At 38.5% G+C, this 17,924-nt stretch overlaps 2 protein-coding genes across 5 annotated transcripts in view; both read left to right on the forward strand.

Moving 5' to 3' along the window:
- Positions 1-17,924, forward strand: part of LOC147306239 (paired box protein Pax-7-like) — a 104,543-nt gene that overhangs the window by 21,365 nt on the left and 65,254 nt on the right. The gene's annotated exons all lie outside the window — the stretch shown is intronic.
- Positions 12,791-14,132, forward strand: LOC147306240 (uncharacterized). The gene is made up of 3 exons (XM_086277882.1): positions 12,791-13,095; positions 13,654-13,876; positions 14,115-14,132. Exons 1-3 carry the CDS (start codon positions 12,791-12,793, stop codon positions 14,130-14,132), a joined length of 546 nt encoding a protein of 181 aa, XP_086134008.1.

Below are 17,924 nucleotides of genomic sequence, written 5' to 3' on the forward strand. Positions count from 1 at the left end.
GATATTTATCAGTCTGGTTTGGTTTTTGTAGGCACCACAGCACCGAGACAGCCCTTGTCAAAGTGTTTAACGATATCCGTATAAATACTGACCGTAGTAAATCCACAGTATTGGTACTATTGGACCTTAGTGTGGCGTTTGACACCTTTGATCATGATATATTACTGGAACGCCTAGAGAGCTGGCTGGACTCTCTGGTACAGCACTCAACTGGTTCAAGTCCTACCTTAAGAACAGGAATTAGCCAATTTTCATCACAAAATATAGAAATCACATGCGGGGTCCCCCAGGGCTCCACCCTAGGGCTCCTCTTATTTAGCATTTGCATGCTCCCTTTAAGCTAGATTATAACCACCAATAATATCAACTACCACAATTATGCAGACGATACTCAACTTTATATCTCAATGTCACCAGGTGATGTTGAACTTATCCAAACTCTTAATAAATGCATTGAGCAAATTAACAACTGGATGTCTCATAATTTCCTTCAACTGAATAATAACAAAACTTTGGAGCCAAAAAAAATCAACTAAATATCAGTAATCAGCTTAAACTCCAACTAGAAACTACTGACCAGGCCAGAAATGTAGGTGTAATAATGGACTCAGACCTGAACCTCCAGGGCAACATAAAAGTAATAACAAAGTCAGCCTTCTATCAGCTGATGAACATTTCTAGGATTAAAGGACTGATGACACAAGGAGACCTAGAAAAACTCATCCATACATTTATCTCTTTCCGCCTTGATTAATATAACAGTATCTTCACAGGTTTACCTAAAAAATCAATTAGACAACTGCAGCTGATCCAGAACGCTGCTGCTTGTGTTCTCACTAGAACCAAGAAAATAGAGCACATTACTCCAGTTCTAAAGTCATTACACTGGCTCCCTGTAGCTCAGAGAATAGACTTTAGAGTGCTCTTATTAGTTTATAAATCCTTGAATGGGTTAGCACCAGAGTACATTAGAGATCTGCTATCATGGTACAAACCATCCAGATCAGTCGGGTCCTCCAGCTCTAGTTTACTGACTGTCGCTAGAACCAGAACTAAACATGGAGAAGCAGCTTTTAGTTTCTATGCTCCTCACATCTGGAACACACTATGCAAAGAATGCAAAGCTACAGAGACACTGAACTCTTTTAAGTCTAAAATTAAAACTTACTTATTTAGACTTATGAATAACTGATCCTATTATGGCTCTCTACTTGTTTGTTTTTAATTTTTCATATAAATTATTGTCTTGATTATTGTTTTATCATAAATGCTTTCTTGTAAATGTTTTCTTGTATTTTTACCTTTAAAGTGATTTATGTTCTATTTTATGTGTTTTATTTTAATCATGTAAAGCAAACCTTGAATTGCCTTGTGCTGAAAGCGTGCTATGCAAATAAAATTGCCTTGCCTTGCCTTGCCTAGTCATATATTTTGTAATGCTGAAAATCAGACATTTTCAGCACATTGGTCCACAATTCAATCGGACCACTCCTAACTAAAGGTCAAAATAGCGCCCATACAGTGCTCAATAAGCTTTAGTAAGATATTAAAGGGGCCCGGTAAATAAGATTGAGTCCTTGAATTGGTAGTATAGCATGTGTGTAAATGATAAATGGAATATGTAGTGCTTTTTAGACACACGCACACTCTAATGAATGCAAGGACACTTTGTCTGGAGCAGTTGGGGATCAAATCACCAACGTTTCAATTAGTAGATGTATCACTCTAAATTCTGACGCTGTCCAGCCAGGTGTTGAGGTGAATCCCACTGTTGGATTTGTTCTTTTTTTTTTTTTTTTTTTTTTTTTTTTTACCATAATACTCATGCTGTAGTTTGGTTTGACAAATTTCCTCCTGTTTGTAGATTTTTTTTTAAGAAACTACAGTTTGATTGCTCTGTATCATAGGCCTTAGCAGTAAGCTTAATGGTTAAATCCTTAGGGAAGCCTGACAGGTTTAGCTTTTGAGATGCATTTGCACCCATCTGGAGGTGAAGTTCAAATCATTATTTTGTTATTTTATTAAATGAAAGAAGCTTAGTATTATTGCTGCTTCTGGATAAAAGAAAAACTGGAACAGTTTCTATTAGTAATCCAAGCAGTCCTGGTGTCAAACTATGAAGACCATTTTTTACTGTGAGCTATAAACATTTGACATCAAACTGATTTATGACTGTATAATTCAGAGTGCATTTGACATATGACCCACATTTGCAAAATGGCGGCACGAGCAAAGATGGTACAAAGGAAAACCTCACCTGTTCCTCCATCTCCTACAAGCACATCAGAGCTTTTTAACCAAAATCTGTAAAGATGGTCAGCAAGCACAAATCACTTCATTTTCTTTGCACCACTCTGATTGTTAATCTACTTTCTTCCAAAATAAGATTATACCGTTACTCTTTAAAACTTTCTGCTTTCTTTAAGCCTGCAGCTGTCCAGAAGGCTTTACTGTGTCGAGAATATCTTAAGAGTTCCTCTTATTATTATATTTGCTCCCAGCTCTAATCTCTATCAGTATGTATATTGACAGTCTGCAATTTTTGTTTATGGCTATTTTTTTATCTACTAAATAAAGACATGCATGCCAGTGCCTGGGGAGGAAAGAAGATAAAGACTTTGCATTAATAGCAGTTTGCTAAGACATAATGCTCTGATAAAGCCAGCGTCTTTGTGTGGGCTGGATTGAGTTCAGTGCCAGTTCTGTGTAGCGTTTGTGCAAACCATGAGGCTTCTGTAACAGCTCCCATAGCTTTCGGGGAGACTATATTTTGTGGATGCAGTCAAATATTTTTCCATAGTTAAACGACAAAAGTTGGGATTTTTTTCATTCATTTTTCAAAGAAAGTGTGCAGAGTTTTTAAATCCTTTGGCAAATATTTTACTCACTGCTTTAACACGGCCTGTGCTGCACACACTCCACTCATGCTGCTTACTATACACTTTTGCTGCATTTGTTGTGACTAAATACTATTGTGAGGGAGCTGTATTGGAACAAAGGCAGGAACAATACTAAACTGTGTGAATGGGAGAGTCTGCAGAGGCGCAACAGCATCGCAGTGCTTCTCTGCTTCAGCTCGATTTTGCCCATTTGGGTTTGTATTTGAGGCCATTGTTGACAAAGCTGCTCCTGATGCCAACTGGCAGATTATATTGTACTTTCTGTTGTGTTCTTTGAATAATTTTTCAAACTTTGGCTTTGGCCTCAATTAGCTTAGTGTTTAAACCAGCAATTCAAGGACTTGTATTGTTGGTAAAGGCATACATAAATGAAAAGAGCCATCCCAGCAAAAATGAAATGAACCTCTAGCTGATTTTAGAGTAAACTTACACATTCAGGACGGAAGCAGCTAAGACTTCCTTGTCGGAATATTCTTAGTAGAGTTTGCAACATTTAATGAGGATTGTCCTTTAATTGCTGGTTTATTTTGGCTGGTAAACATTTATTTAACATGTATTTATGCTAATGACTGAGCATTGTCTAACCTTGCAAAATGAACTATGCTGAAACATTTAGATTCTTATATTTCAGTCTTTCACATAAACAATATTAGTTAAATATATGAACATGAATATTTTGTTCTGTCCCATAGCGCTGCACCATTTGACCTCCTTCATCCTTGATTATGCAGGCTGCACTTTGCTCGCTGCACAGCTTTAGTAAATCATTTTGGAAGTGTTTACTGAAATCTTGCAGAGTGTGACAGGGTCTTTTATTGCCTTTATGTCCAATGTCCCCCCGATGAGGTGCTTCTTCTATACCTATCACCCTCAAAAGGCCTCGGGAGGCTCCAGGGCAACTGTTATTTAAGAGAAGTCTACTTTGTACTAAGACAGGATGGCTAGATCTTCTGATATGTAAATCACACACGCACACAAAAGAAAATACAATACTGACAATACAGATAGATCCACATAATTATGGAGTCTGCCATAATATTACTAAGATATATTTTAAAGCAGGAAAACCTAACTCTGTCAATACCACAGTGAGACTATACCATTAGGAAATCTTAATTTAATGGCACACTTTTAAGTTTTAGTCATGTGATCTAATGGATACTGTAGCAGCTTAGCATAGAAAGGATTTCCTTCATCTGTATAGTTTCTACCATTTATTCCATATACCAGCTCTAATGGACTAATTAAAAAAAGAGGGTACAAAGTTCTACTTGCTGACTTGTTCTTATCCTATGCAGCTAAACAGATTTAGGAGGTGTATGAACAAATGGGAATAAAGTGAAATGGAGAGGTGCTGGCTGTGGTTTATGGGCAGAAATCTGCGCCATCAGAAACTGAATTTGAATAAATTCAATTTGAATTTGAATTGCTCAGATTGAATCTGAATTGTAACTTGAATAAATGCTTTTGAAAACTGAATTTGAATTAGTCTAATTTGAAATTTAATTTATGGTTTGAAAATGATCATCACTAAATTGAAATTGAATTTTATATTTTGAAAATGAATTGATTTGCTTTGAAACTGCATTTTATCCTTTAAAAATTCAGCTCTCGAATAATTTCAGTTTCACTTCTCACCATTCAGTTTCAGTTCTACAATTCAATTTCAGTTCCAAAATTCCGTTTTTTGGAACTTACATCCGGTTCCGGTTCAAGCGCAGATTAATAGAGCTACGTTTTACTAGCGGACCGAAAGTGTTACCGACGGGAATCTACAGCGTCTTGAGCTGAATTAAGACTTCAGAAGTCATTCGTCATGTCGAATGACCAGCGGATAAACTCTCAGGTTGGTAAATGTATTACATGTATAAGAACAAGCGTCATGTTAACAAATGATAGCCGTACAGTAACTGTTATGCTTATTGTAGCTGTTAGCTAAAAACGCTAATTTAGCGTAGTTTGCCCTGAATTCAGCTTTGACAAACAAATATGATCGACTGTTTCTAGTAGAATTCCAAAGTTCTTGTACCCTCTCAGAGTACCCCCTCTGTATGCTTGCAGAGACCCCTACAGTAGGGAAACATGCAAAACGGTGTCCAAACCTTTGTATTTTAGCTTTATTTATGTCTTACACAGCATCCCAACTCTTTAGCTAACTTAATAACTTTAGCTAACGTGAATAGTTAGTCTAATTCATTAGTGCAGCATTACTGGATCACCTCTGTTTGAAGTGATATAATGTGATATACAACTATCACTGTGTTTAACTACCATAATAATTCTTAGGGTACTGAGTGCATGCTTAATTAGATTTTTTTTTTTAAAGCATACTGCTCCATTAATATGTTTGACAGGCTGAAGTTGTCAGGTCACCTCCTAAATCGACCATCTTTTACAGGTGTTTTGTGCCAGAAATGGAGTATCCACTGAAGACTGAAGATACTGAATCTCTACGCCTTGCCATTGATCCCTCTTGTGCCTTCATCTAGACAAGAGACATTAACTTAACCACTCTCATATGCTCTGAACCTACATCACCTTCCCTGACAGTCGTAGCTTGGCTCATCTGAGGGTGAAATTATAAGAATGTGTTATTTTGCAAAGTGCTCTCTAGGGTTCCTAAATAAAATATGGCATTGAGGTCATTTCTTTTGAATTAATCCCTTCTTCTGAAATATAAGAACCTCTCCTGGTTTTAATGGCACTTTGGATTTCTTTACTTTCTGTTCCACTTCCAAACCCAAATAGATGCTGACAAGCTGACACAGTAACATGGAAGAGGGAAAGACGTTGGAAAGGACTACTACAAATAAACCTAATGCCTAACAATGAAAAGTGTAAAATAAGAACAATAATAATAATAATAATGAAGATAAAAGATGAAGTAACACGTTTTTAGTATTTTATTTATTCCAAATGATCATCCAGATGTCTGTGACATGTGATGACAAACACCATAATGGAAGGCCTTAGTCATCACATGCTTAAACTCATCATATATTTTTGCATATGCTGAACAGGCAGTCAGACATGCTGTAACTGTGGGGTAGAAAACAGCATGAACACCATACGGCAGGTGTCTCAAACTCCAGTCCTCGAGGGCATGGAAAAGTTGCATGACACTTTGACCCTTGAGGACTGGAGTTTGAGACCCCTGTCATATGGAATATGACAGGTGTGGTTGAACTGCATGAAGACTGAAGTTTCTCTTCTCTTCTGGCAGGACAGGAATGTGGCCTTGTCCTGTGAGCCACTGTAAGGATGTACTTAGAGTAGAACTGGACTGTCACCGGCCTCAGGCTCTTCACCCTTTTCAAAGACAAAGCAGTCATTTAGATAAAATATTAGATATTGTTTACCTGTAAATGCACAAAGTAAATTTAGAAATGTAATTATTGTCAAGAGTGAACAAGCGCTGATAGTGTAATCTACAGCTGTGGCCAAACGTTTAGAGAATGAGAAGTGTTGTTTGCTTATTTACAAAGTTTGCTGTTTCAGTGATAGCTGTATATCATATTATATCACTTCAAACAGAGGTGATCCAGTAATGCTGCACTAATGAATTAGACTAACTATTCACTTTAGCTAAAGTTATTAAGTTAGCTAAAGAGTTGGGATGCTGTGTAAGACATAAATAAAGCTAAAATACAAAGGTTTGGGCACCGTTTTGCATGTTTCCCTACTGTAGGGGTCTCTGCAAGCATTCTGAGAGGGTACAAGATGACAACTTTGGAATTCTACTAGAAACAGTCGATCATATTTGTTTGTCAAAGCTGAATTCAGGGCAAACTACGCTAAATTAGCGTTTTTAGCTAACAGCTACAATAAGCATAAAAGTTACTGTACGGCTGTCTTTTCTTAACATGACGCTTGTTCTTATACATGTAATACATTTATTACCAACCTGAGAGTTTATCCGCTGGTCATTCGACATGACGAATGACTTCTGAAGTCTTAATGTAGATTCCCGTCGGTAACACTTTCGGTCCGCTAGTAAAACGTAGCTCTATTAATCTGCGCTTGAACCGGAACCGGATGTAAGTTCCAAAAAACGGAATTTTGGAACTGAAATTGAATTGTAGAACTGAAACTGAATGGTGAGAAGTGAAACTGAAATTATTCGAGAGCTGAATTTTTAAAGGATAAAATGCAGTTTCAAAGCAAATCAATTCATTTTCAAAATATAAAATTCAATTTCAATTTAGTGATGATCATTTTCAAACCATAAATTAAATTTCAAATTAGACTAATTCAAATTCAGTTTTCAAAAGCATTTATTCAAGTTACAATTCAGATTCAATCTGAGCAATTCAAATTCAAATTGAATTTATTCAAATTCAGTTTCTGATGGCGCAGATTTCTGCCCATAAACCACAGCCAGCACCTCTCCATTTCACTTTATTCCCATTTGTTCATACACCTCCTAAATCTGTTTAGCTGCATAGGATAAGAACAAGTCAGCAAGTAGAACTTTGTACCCTCTTTTTTTAATTAGTCCATTAGAGCTGGTATATGGAATAAATGGTAGAAACTATACAGATGAAGGAAATCCTTTCTATGCTAAGCTGCTACAGTATCCATTAGATCACATGACTAAAACTTAAAAGTGTGCCATTAAATTAAGATTTCCTAATGGTATAGTCTCACTGTGGTATTGACAGAGTTAGGTTTTCCTGCTTTAAAATATATCTTAGTAATATTATGGCAGACTCCATAATTATGTGGATCTATCTGTATTGTCAGTATTGTATTTTCTTTTGTGTGCGTGTGTGATTTACATATCAGAAGATCTGTCAAAGTGTCCTTCAGCAAGATACTAAACCCTAAGTTGCCCCCAATGTGAGAATCAGTGTGGCTGTGTCTTAGCAAAGTGCTGTATGGATCATGTCATTTTGGGGGTGGCTGTAGCTCCCGAGGTAGAGCAGGCCATCTATTAATGGGAAGGTCCCTGGCTGTTGCAGTCTGCATGCCAAATATCCTTGGGCAAAATATCCTAGCAAGTTGCTCTCCAATGCCTGCAGTGGAGTATGCTCGATAGAGAACACTTAAGCATAGAAAAGGGCTTGTTTGAATGAGTGAAATGGGAGAGTAGAAAAGCACTATATTATTATCAGTCCATTTACCATAATTACTCTGTGACTACGGTTTGTAAAGACATTCTAAGTGCTAGATGATTTCAGGCATTTCTTTCTTTGCAGATGATTGTTGTTCTCAGGTGTGCCCATAGCCTAAGCAGGCTGTAAATAAATTGAGACAGTGAACAAAAGAGAGATGCTAACAGACCATTTATTTCTCACACATGCAAACACAACAGCAGAGGACCAAACAGCAACATTAATTTTCCATTCTGAGAAAAAAAAACGTTGTTTTCAATAATAAAATTCATTAACTGTTGAGCCAACAGTCTGTTTAACTGGTCAGAGACTATTGAGCTGAACTGAAAGCAGATCCTGGGTGTAATTACACTGGAACTAATATGATTTTCACAATGACCCATAATTAGTTTCATGTAGCTCTCCAGAGCAGTTAGTCTTTGTCCCCATGTCTTGGTCAAAATGGGGAACAATATCATGACTATTGTCCATCAGACTGACTGTTTTCACACTGCATTCTTCCAGCAAATGTCTTGCATTATATCTGGCATATCAAAATATTAATGTCTTAGAAGGCCTTTTCTGTGAACCCCAAACAGCTATTTATACCTCTGCAAACATATGACAGTTAGCTTTCACGTCTACATTTAGTAAGCCTAATGATTGGAATAGTTTGCTTCATATAGTTAAAGATTATTACAAATATATTCAATGATACAGTAAAGATAATACGCAAACATAAAATTTGTGATTTGTTTATAAAAAACATTTTATAAACATATGACAATTTTATGTTATGAAAATGTAAAATAATATATTTACCAAAATTTCTTTATTAAAAAAAGACAAGTTGTATATTTTAAAGGCTACTTTAAATTAGTCATAGGCAAAAAAATAAAACAAAAACAAAACGACAAATCCTCTTCTTTTTTCTTTGTGTTTTTCTTTCCTTGTGTTAAACATACCCCTCAATAATAGGAAATAAAATTCTCAAGAAAGGACATACTGTAATAAAAAAAATGTTCATGGGCTTATTGCATGGGCCTATTATTGTTAGAAGAAAATATACAAAATGTTTTCCCACCTAAAAGTATATTTAAATATGTACATTTTTCATAACGTATTATATAATGGATTTATCTTATTACGGGTATCCCATTAGGAAAATTGCATGAAGCTCTAGCAGACTTTTTTCATCATAACCTAACTGAAACATCTGGATCAAGGTGATTCAGCTTTAGAACGATCCTTTAAAATATAGCTATATGGCCCCATTCACCCATTCTCTCTCTCTCACACACACACACACACACACACACACACACACACACACACACACACACACACACACACACACACACACACACACACACACACACACACACACACATCCATACAGCACTTTCTTTGTGACTTTCCCAAGGGAGATGCACTGCATGTTGTTGTGTGCAATGAAAGATAAAACATAAAAGCTTGGATGTGTTTCAGTGCTGGTTGTATTCACTCTGTAACAAAAACGTGTCTCTTCTTGTGTTTGTTATAGCTGCACATGTGTAACCCTGTGTGTGAATGTGTGAGGGTGCATGTTTCTGGGGAGCTAAATCACACTCCCATTCTACAGATAAGTCATAGCATGCCAATCGGGAGATCTGGCGTGGACAAAGATGAAGTCCAGGTTTAGCCCCTCTATCGGCTCTAGGCGTCTGTCTCATTACCATAATCTCTGCTTTCCATTATCAGCTGAAAAGAGGAGCTGACCCTCCTGATCCACCGGCCTGTCAAACTTTAGTCTCATCCATGCTGGGGATTCTTATTGTGCTGCTTTCCAAAGCAAATATGGAGCTGCTGCTAGCATGTGATACCAAACCTCCAATGGTGTTCAAGATGCCATTTGCAACACTGCAGATCACACTGTGCTATGCAGTCTTTTTATTTACATGTCAAATTCAATGAAATTCTCAGTGAGTTACAGCCTTATATAAATTAATATAAATTAATTCTCATGTGCTGTATTTTATGTGCAATCTGTACTCTGGAGACAAATTCAAGTTGAATTATAGATACAGTTCCTCATCTTTTTGATTGTAATTTTCATGCAGTTAATGGAGCTTGTTTGTCACTAAAAGACTTTGTGTTACTGACTAAATTGCCTGTAGGGGTGGGAATGGTACATGAAAGTAGACTGGCATTTATATAGCACAAAATTTTATAGACATGTATAATCAGAACTTACCTAATCGTTAGAGCAAAAAGGTGCCATATTCAGGAAGTTCCACTCCATCTACCAAATATGTACATGAAACACATTTATTTTAAAATACACAATTTAGCCACAAGTGGATAGAGACAAAGAGATTGTTTTGGTATACTTATAAATACTAATAAACATTTGCTAATGACCAAATTGTGGTACTATAAAAAGTACTTCTAAAAGTTTTAATTACATTTCCATATCTGGCACACTCTACATTATGTTCTTCTTCAGTGAAACGGCGTGATGTCAGAAATCAAAGCAACAGAATGCTCTCACAACCTGGACAGACACAAACAGTCTGCAAGTATTGCTACTATTGTGTGGTGCACTTTAAAAATACTACTCATCATCTTTGCTGTTACAAAAACCATCAGCCTTAAAGTAACTGCTTTGGTAGTAAGGTGAATAAAAAAAAAGTAGGTATACAAGAAAAAATGCAAGCTTCTAGCCAGTTTTCTCAGCGAGGATGCTTCTTTTCTTTCACATTCCTCCTTTGCTGCCACCTCTGCCCTTCTCTTGCCCTAAATCCAGCAGCATGTGGAGGGAAAACAAATAGTCTATCCTGTCACAGCAGCACCCCGAGGACTCTGAGGTGCCTTTTGGAAAGTGATCCCAGTGGCCTCAAGTGTTGTCACGCTGAGTTAGTGCCAAATTGTCTACCCCACTCCTTCACAAACCTACCAGCTACAAATAAAACACATACGGTATATTGAGACTTACTTTAGAAATGTGGAGAAGTATAAATAAAATTTTTTCATTATTATTTTTTACCTTGGTCTTCAGGAAAACAAACCTTAGAAGAGACTAAATGTTGAAAGAATTGATTTAATTAATGCAGCAGCATGTCCTGTGGCCACATGTAATCCATTGACAATTCTCTAGTGGGAGTGTTTGGCAGAGGGTTGGGGGGTGGGAGTTAGGGGGAATACAAAAACATATTCTCCCCGAGACTCTTCCAGTGGCCTGTACTGTGAACCTCACACTAATCCCGTAATTCCTTGTTTAATTAAACTTCATAGTCGACCCTGTAGTTGTCCAAGTCAGTTTAACAGGCCTTTTCTTTTTTTCTTTTACCACCAAGACCAACTTCTGAATGCGTTGAGATAAGTTAGTTGAATTCAGTTCGTACAAAAAAAATCAATAACCAGGCGCCTTGAGGCGACTTTTGTTGTGATTTGGCGCTATATAAATAAAATTGAATTGAATTGAATTGAAATATTCACAGCCAGAGCTCACAGTCAGTGTTGAGTACTGAATTACAATAGAATATCTGATAAGTATTTAAGACTAAATCGTCAGTATTGTGACAGAACTCTTTGTCATCAGGATACTTTTGGTCTTTAAAGGCCTCGCACATTTTACTCTCATGGAACAGAGTGAGCCATCTACACAGGCTTCATTACTGCTTTTCCTTTGTGTTACTTCATGCTTGTGGATGTATCTTAGGTCCATCTTCTTGAGTCTTACTGCCCAACCACTCTGAACACTGACAGACTGAAAATCCTTGCACCCTAGTGCTAAGCACACTAACGTAGCTGTTATTCTGCTAATGTGCTGTTCATGCCTTAACTTCTGTGCAAACTCACTGTCACAGTCACAGATCGAGGGTCAACTGTTCTGACAATTCTCACACATTTCTATCGTTCATCATACATCACATCTGAATTTAGAATTTTATAGTATAAGGTTTAATCCACAAATCCAGCCAACTTTTCCACGTTTGTGTAGTTTATCCTTATGACCAGATTGCACCATGTCTTCAACATCTTCTTACTTATCACCAGACTGTGTTTATGTTTTAAAGAGAAATAATTCCGTTGTTACTGAAACCGATTCTACACATGGCATTTTGTAGAGGGTGTAGCAGCTGTTGCACTTTATCTTGAAAGAACAACTGTAATGTATGTGAACAACTGTAATCTTGACATATTTTACTTTTTTCTCAATATTGACTTTATATTTAAAAGGAGCGATTTAAAAAAAAATGTGGCACTTGTACCTATGCACCCTTTTCATATAATGAAGAACCCACAGTCATCAATATTCATTAAACATCTATCTATCTATCTATCTATCTATCTATCTATCTATCTATCTATCTATCTATCTATCTATCTATCTATCTATCTATCTATCTATCTATCTATTGTATAGTACTTTATTCTATTTTTTATAGAATTTTATAGAATTTTATTTTATTTTGTATAGTATTTTGTTCTATTCAATTTTTTTTCTTAATTTTTGCTGCTCTTAAATTTGTACTGTCCACTTTCTGCTGTGGCCAAACAAATTTAGCACATGTGGGACTAATAAAGGTTTATCTTATCTTATCTTATTTTATCTTATCTTATCTTATCTTATCTTATCTTATCTTATCTCAGACTGAGTTTGGAAAATTTATTCCCTTTATGCTATGGAGGTCCACAGAGTGCACAGTCGCGCCTCAACGCGTGTCCAAGAAAAATCCATTGCGCGTCAAAATCGTGAACCGGAAATGTGGGAGGAATGTGGGAGGAAGTTGTGCCAGACGGTATCTTTGCAAGATGGCAGCTGTCGAGCTAGCGCTTGAAGAGAGAGTCTCTCTTCTCTATGTACTGTGGAGAGCAGAGCAGCGGCGTAAAAAAAGACGTCCTCGCCGTACCTGGGTCCATCAGGTCCTCCAGAGGCGTGAGCAGTTTGGTGAGTTTCACCATTTGCTCCTGGATGACGGCCAATTCCAGCGATATCACCGCCTTTCACTCGGTCAGTTTGAGGACCTGCTTTCCCGCGTCGGTCCCAGAATCGCCCGCCTAGACACCAATTACAGGCGCTCAATCCCACCTGCAGAGCGCCTGTCCATCTGCCTGAGGTTAGTAAAAGTATTTAATACGGTAGTCCTTTATTGATACCTGTGCTAATATATGCTAAACCATCCATTTATACACTGCTAACATGGATGTGCTATGCTAACAGTGAATGCTCTCGGTGTTTACTGATAGCAAACTGTGGTACGGAAACGACTGTTTATAATATTTCTAGTGATACTCAGGTCTCATCAAGTCCTGATTTAATTCGATTTATGCTGTTATCAGTGTTTGCAATGATAGCATGGCTGTGGTGTCATATCAATGTATGCGCTCGGTGTTTGCTGATATCAAACTGTAGCATTAGGACCACTGAGTTAACCTTTGTAGTGATACTCACTCCTTTTTATTTAGACCTGGTTTAATTCTGGGATAGTTGAATATTTGTATATAATCACCGCAGACTGTTTTAGATTATATCTAATATATATCATGTAATTATCCTTATAATTACAAAATGTTTTATGTAAGATTTATGTTTTATAATTTGTAATTTTGGAATTTCAATAATGTATTTTGTAACTCCAGTACACATAATACTCATTTTAAACAATTTTGTCCAGGTTCCTTGCCACTGGGGACTCCTTCAGGACCATCGCGTTCAGTTTTCGAGTTGGTGTGTCCACGGTGAGCCAGATCATCCCCCAGGTAGCGACGGCCATCTGGGACTGTCTAGTGGACGATTTCATGGCTGTGCCTTCAACTGAAGACTGGCGGTCCATCACAGAGGGATTCCAGGAGCACTGGAACATCCCTCTGTGCTGTGGAGCTCTGGATGGGAAGCACGCCCAAAGGAACCCCATATATCATATAGGAGACACACACATTGATATACACTAAATATTTATTCCATTTCTTTTTTTGTGGTGCCCAAATTTATGCACCTGCTTGATTTTGTTTAAACAATTATTGCACACTTTCTGTAAATCCAGTGAACTTCTTTTCACTTCTCAAATATCACTGTGTGTGTCTCCTATATGATATATTTAACTGACGTTTTTTATTGTAACAACGATTTATACAGGAAAATGATGGCTGTTAACAATGTTGCCCAAACTTTTGCATCCCACTGTATTAGTATATTTTGTCATTAGTATAACATGAAATAAATTCTACATGTGTCAAGTCTTGTGCCAACATTTGCTGTGTAGTAGAACTGAGACATTAGTCATTATAAAAATTTATTTGAAATAATATTAAAATTCTCACACAGAAAAACATTAAACATAAATATATAAAATATAAGTATTTACAGAGAGACAGGAATAAAAAGGACCCAGCTGCTCTCCAGAGCAGGAACAAGGCTGAGGAGGAAATGCTCCATTGGAGACTGGTGTGGCCTCTTCAGGGACTCCAGGATGGCCAGCTCCACCGCCGATGGACCGTCCTGGGACCCGTCCCTCATCTGCCTCGGAGCTGTCCTCCTCTGTGGGCCTGTAAAACAGCACAAAACACAAAGAAATGAGAAGACTGCTACTAGATTTTAATTTCAACATCAAAAAAAACCAAACAGGATATATAAACAATAAAATATATTCCTAAATGACAACATGCATAAAAGCAGAACGGTACGTCAGTGGGAAAATAGCGGTGGCTTGCTAGCTTTTGTGCGGCTTCCCCGGGTCAGTGAAAACTTTCAAAAGAGAAATGAATGAACTTACCAGGTTGCCCGATCTCTTCACATATCTTCCTCCAAGCTCGGTCCTTTTTATTCCTGTCTCAGTACAGAAAGCAGCTGGTGTCGTACAGCTCCGGGTTGTTTGCTACGGCATTGATTAGCCTTCCCTCCATTGAAGTATGAAGGGCTGGATCTGCCCCTTTGACCTAGGTCACAGCCACGTCACCAGGCTCCTGATTGGTTGTCGCGGCGCGATTTGACGCTGGAGTTCAGATTTTTCCAACTCGAGCGGTAGACGCGAAACGCGCGTATGCACAAAATGCAACACAAAAACTCACGTGTGTGGTTTTATTTGCGAGTCAAACGCGCCAGACGTGCTACACTGATGCGCACTTCATGCGTTTTCGCATTTTCGCGACGAAATCTGCTTCCGAATTTTCGTGGGACCTGCAATCACGTGTCATTGCGCTTTTCCATTCACTTTACATGTAAACCTGACGCTCTATTCGCGTCCATCGCGTTCGGTGTGAACACACCGTTACACTGCCCTAAATAAATATCTTAGAAATATGGTGTTCAACCAAATAATCTGGATAACATTACCTTGGTGTCCAGTAATACTGTGAGGAATCAATGATTTTTTACCAGGTATGCCCTTCAATGTGTATATTACACAGGTATGTAGAACTGCATTACATTTCTGCAACTTCTCAACACTTAGAAACATCCTGTCTCAGAGGGATGATGAAAAACTAGTTCATTCATTTATTACTTCTAGGGTGGACTACTGTCAATCATTATTATCAGGTTGCCCTAAAGACTTCCTGACTCCCAGTAGATGTCTTTGACTAGACTGCAGGCTTACTTGTGGTTCCTAGAATGTTTAAAAGTAGAATGGGAAGCAGAACCTTCAGCTTTCAGGCCAATCTTCTGTGGAACTAGTTCCCAGTTTGGAGTCAGGAGACAGATACCCTCTCTACTTTCAAGATTCGGTTTAAAGCTTTCCTTTGATAAAGCATATGGTTATAGCTGGATCAGGTGACCCTGAATCCTTCTTTAGTTGTGCTGCAATTTTTATTAACTGTGTGTTTATATACCAATCTGCATTTAATCATTAGTTATTATAATTCTTGGACTCTCTTCCATACCGAGTCTTTTGTCACTATGGCTCTGCATCGGGGTCTGGATCTGCTGGAGGTTCCTTTCTTCCAACCTTTAGTGGGTGGACCGAGGTGGACACAGTTTTTAATATCCTCAGGGAAGAGGTTGTCATAGAACGAGTCGTCGTCAAACACCACTTCATAGAACTTAGCCGTGGTTAGCACCACATTTGCTCTGGTAATAATGGCCATTCTTGTATTTACAGATCAGTTTCTGACCCACTGCCAGCTCCTGCATGGCAGCTTTGCTGCGCTGAGATATGGCTGGTGCTCTGTGTCTGTGGCTAACAAGACTTTGTCTCTTTGCAAGCATCTGCACAGACAGCATGCTAACACAAAGCTAGCCAAGAACCCAGAATGATGTTAAAGCTGAGTGTATGCTGACTTCAGCCTAGCAGCCAGAGCCTGATCTTGAGCAGGTAACAAAGGCAGTGATAAGCAGTCAAGCCTTTTATCACCTTTTACCTATTCATGTTCCTAAAGCAGAATCACTGCAGTGATTGCTTTGAAGTCTCTTTGGGCTGTTTTTCCAACTTTGCTTTGATTTGTTAGTTTTATATTCAAACATAAACAACAAAACAAAGGCTGTATGTGTGTTCTCAATATGAGAGGAATTTGTGCTGTTGTGAATGGTAAATGGACGGATTCTTATATAGTGCTTTTCTAATCTCCTGGAGTACTCAAAGCGCTGTATACAACATGCTGCATTCACCCATACACACCCACTCACACAAGCACTCTATGCTTTGTCAGTACTTTCTAACTAATATACACTCATACGCATTCATACTCAGATGGATGCTTTGGAGAGCAAGTGGGGGTTAGTATCTTGCCCATGGATATTTGGTATGCAGACTGGGGGAGCCAGGAATCGTTCGACCTGCTCTACCTCCTGAGCTACATTACCTACAGGGTGGGCCATTTATATGGATACACCGTAATAAAATGGGAATGGTTGGCGATATTAAAGTTCTGTTTGTGGCACATTAGTATATGTGAGGGGGCAAACTCCTCAAGATCGGTGTTGACCATGGTGGCCATTTAGAAGTCGGCCATCTTGGATAGAACTTTTGTTTTTTCAATAGGAAGAGGGTCATGTGACACATCAAACTTATTGGTAATGTCACAAGAAAAACAATGGTGTGCTTGGTTTCATCCATCCATTCATTCACTTCCGCTTATCCTTTTCAGGGTTGCGGGGGGCGCTGGAGCCTATCCCAGCTGTCATAGGGCGAGAGGCGGGAGTACACTCTGGACAGGTCGCATTCACTCGCACATTCACACCTAGTGGCAATTTGGATTATCCAATTAACCTATCCTCACAAGTTGCATATCTTTGGACGGTGGGAGGAAGCCGGAGTACCCGGAGGGAACCCACGCAAACACGGGTAGAACATGCAAACTCCACACAGAAAGACCCCGGCCTGATGGTGGAATTGAACTCAGGACCTTCTTGCTGTGCGGCAACAGTGCTAACCACGGTACCACCGTGCTGCTTGGTTTCAACGTAACTTTATTCTTTCATGAGTTATTTACAAGTAACTTTGTTCACAGCCATTGACATGTTGAAGAGGTTAACACGTGAGGAGCGGATCAAAATTGTGTTGATATCTGGTAAACGCAGTAATCGGGTCATTGCAGCAAGACAATGCAATACACCCTATGAGACCACCCATCTCCCATGCTACAGTTAGTAAACTGCTTGCTAAGTTTCGTGAAACTGGTTCAGTGTCGGATTTGCCAAAATGTGGATGCAAGAAAACTGTCACTAATGAAGAAACATCAGTGGCTGTCCTAGTTTCATTCAGCAAGAGCCCACAGCGTAGCACTCGCCGCATGTCACTGGAGAGTGGCATTAGTCAAACATCCCTTTGGTGGATATTAGCTACTCACAAATGGCACCCTTACAAACTCCAGCTACTGCAGCATCTCAACGAGGATGACCAGATCGGTGCACAGAATTTACAGAATGGGCAAAACAAAAATTGGAACAGGACCCTGAGTTTACGCAGAAGATTTTGTTCAGTGATGAGGCAAACTTTTATGTGAATGGTGA

This window comes from Aulonocara sp. 'chitande type north' Nkhata Bay, linkage group LG20, assembly GCF_057382095.1.
Source record: "Aulonocara sp. 'chitande type north' Nkhata Bay isolate Kocher_YH1m ecotype deep benthic linkage group LG20, A_spYH_male_GT1.1, whole genome shotgun sequence".
NCBI lineage: Eukaryota > Metazoa > Chordata > Actinopteri > Cichliformes > Cichlidae > Aulonocara > Aulonocara sp. 'chitande type north' Nkhata Bay.

What these genes read in the sequence shown, in the direction of transcription:
- LOC147306240 (XM_086277882.1), top strand. Translation starts at nt 12,791, where the DNA reads ATGGCAGCTGTCGAGCTAGCGCTTGAAGAGAGAGTCTCTCTTCTCTAT. An exon ending in CGCCTGTCCATCTGCCTGAG is followed by an intron (nt 13,096 to 13,653) that starts GTTAGTAAAAGT and finishes AATTTTGTCCAG; the next exon opens with GTTCCTTGCCACTGGGGACT.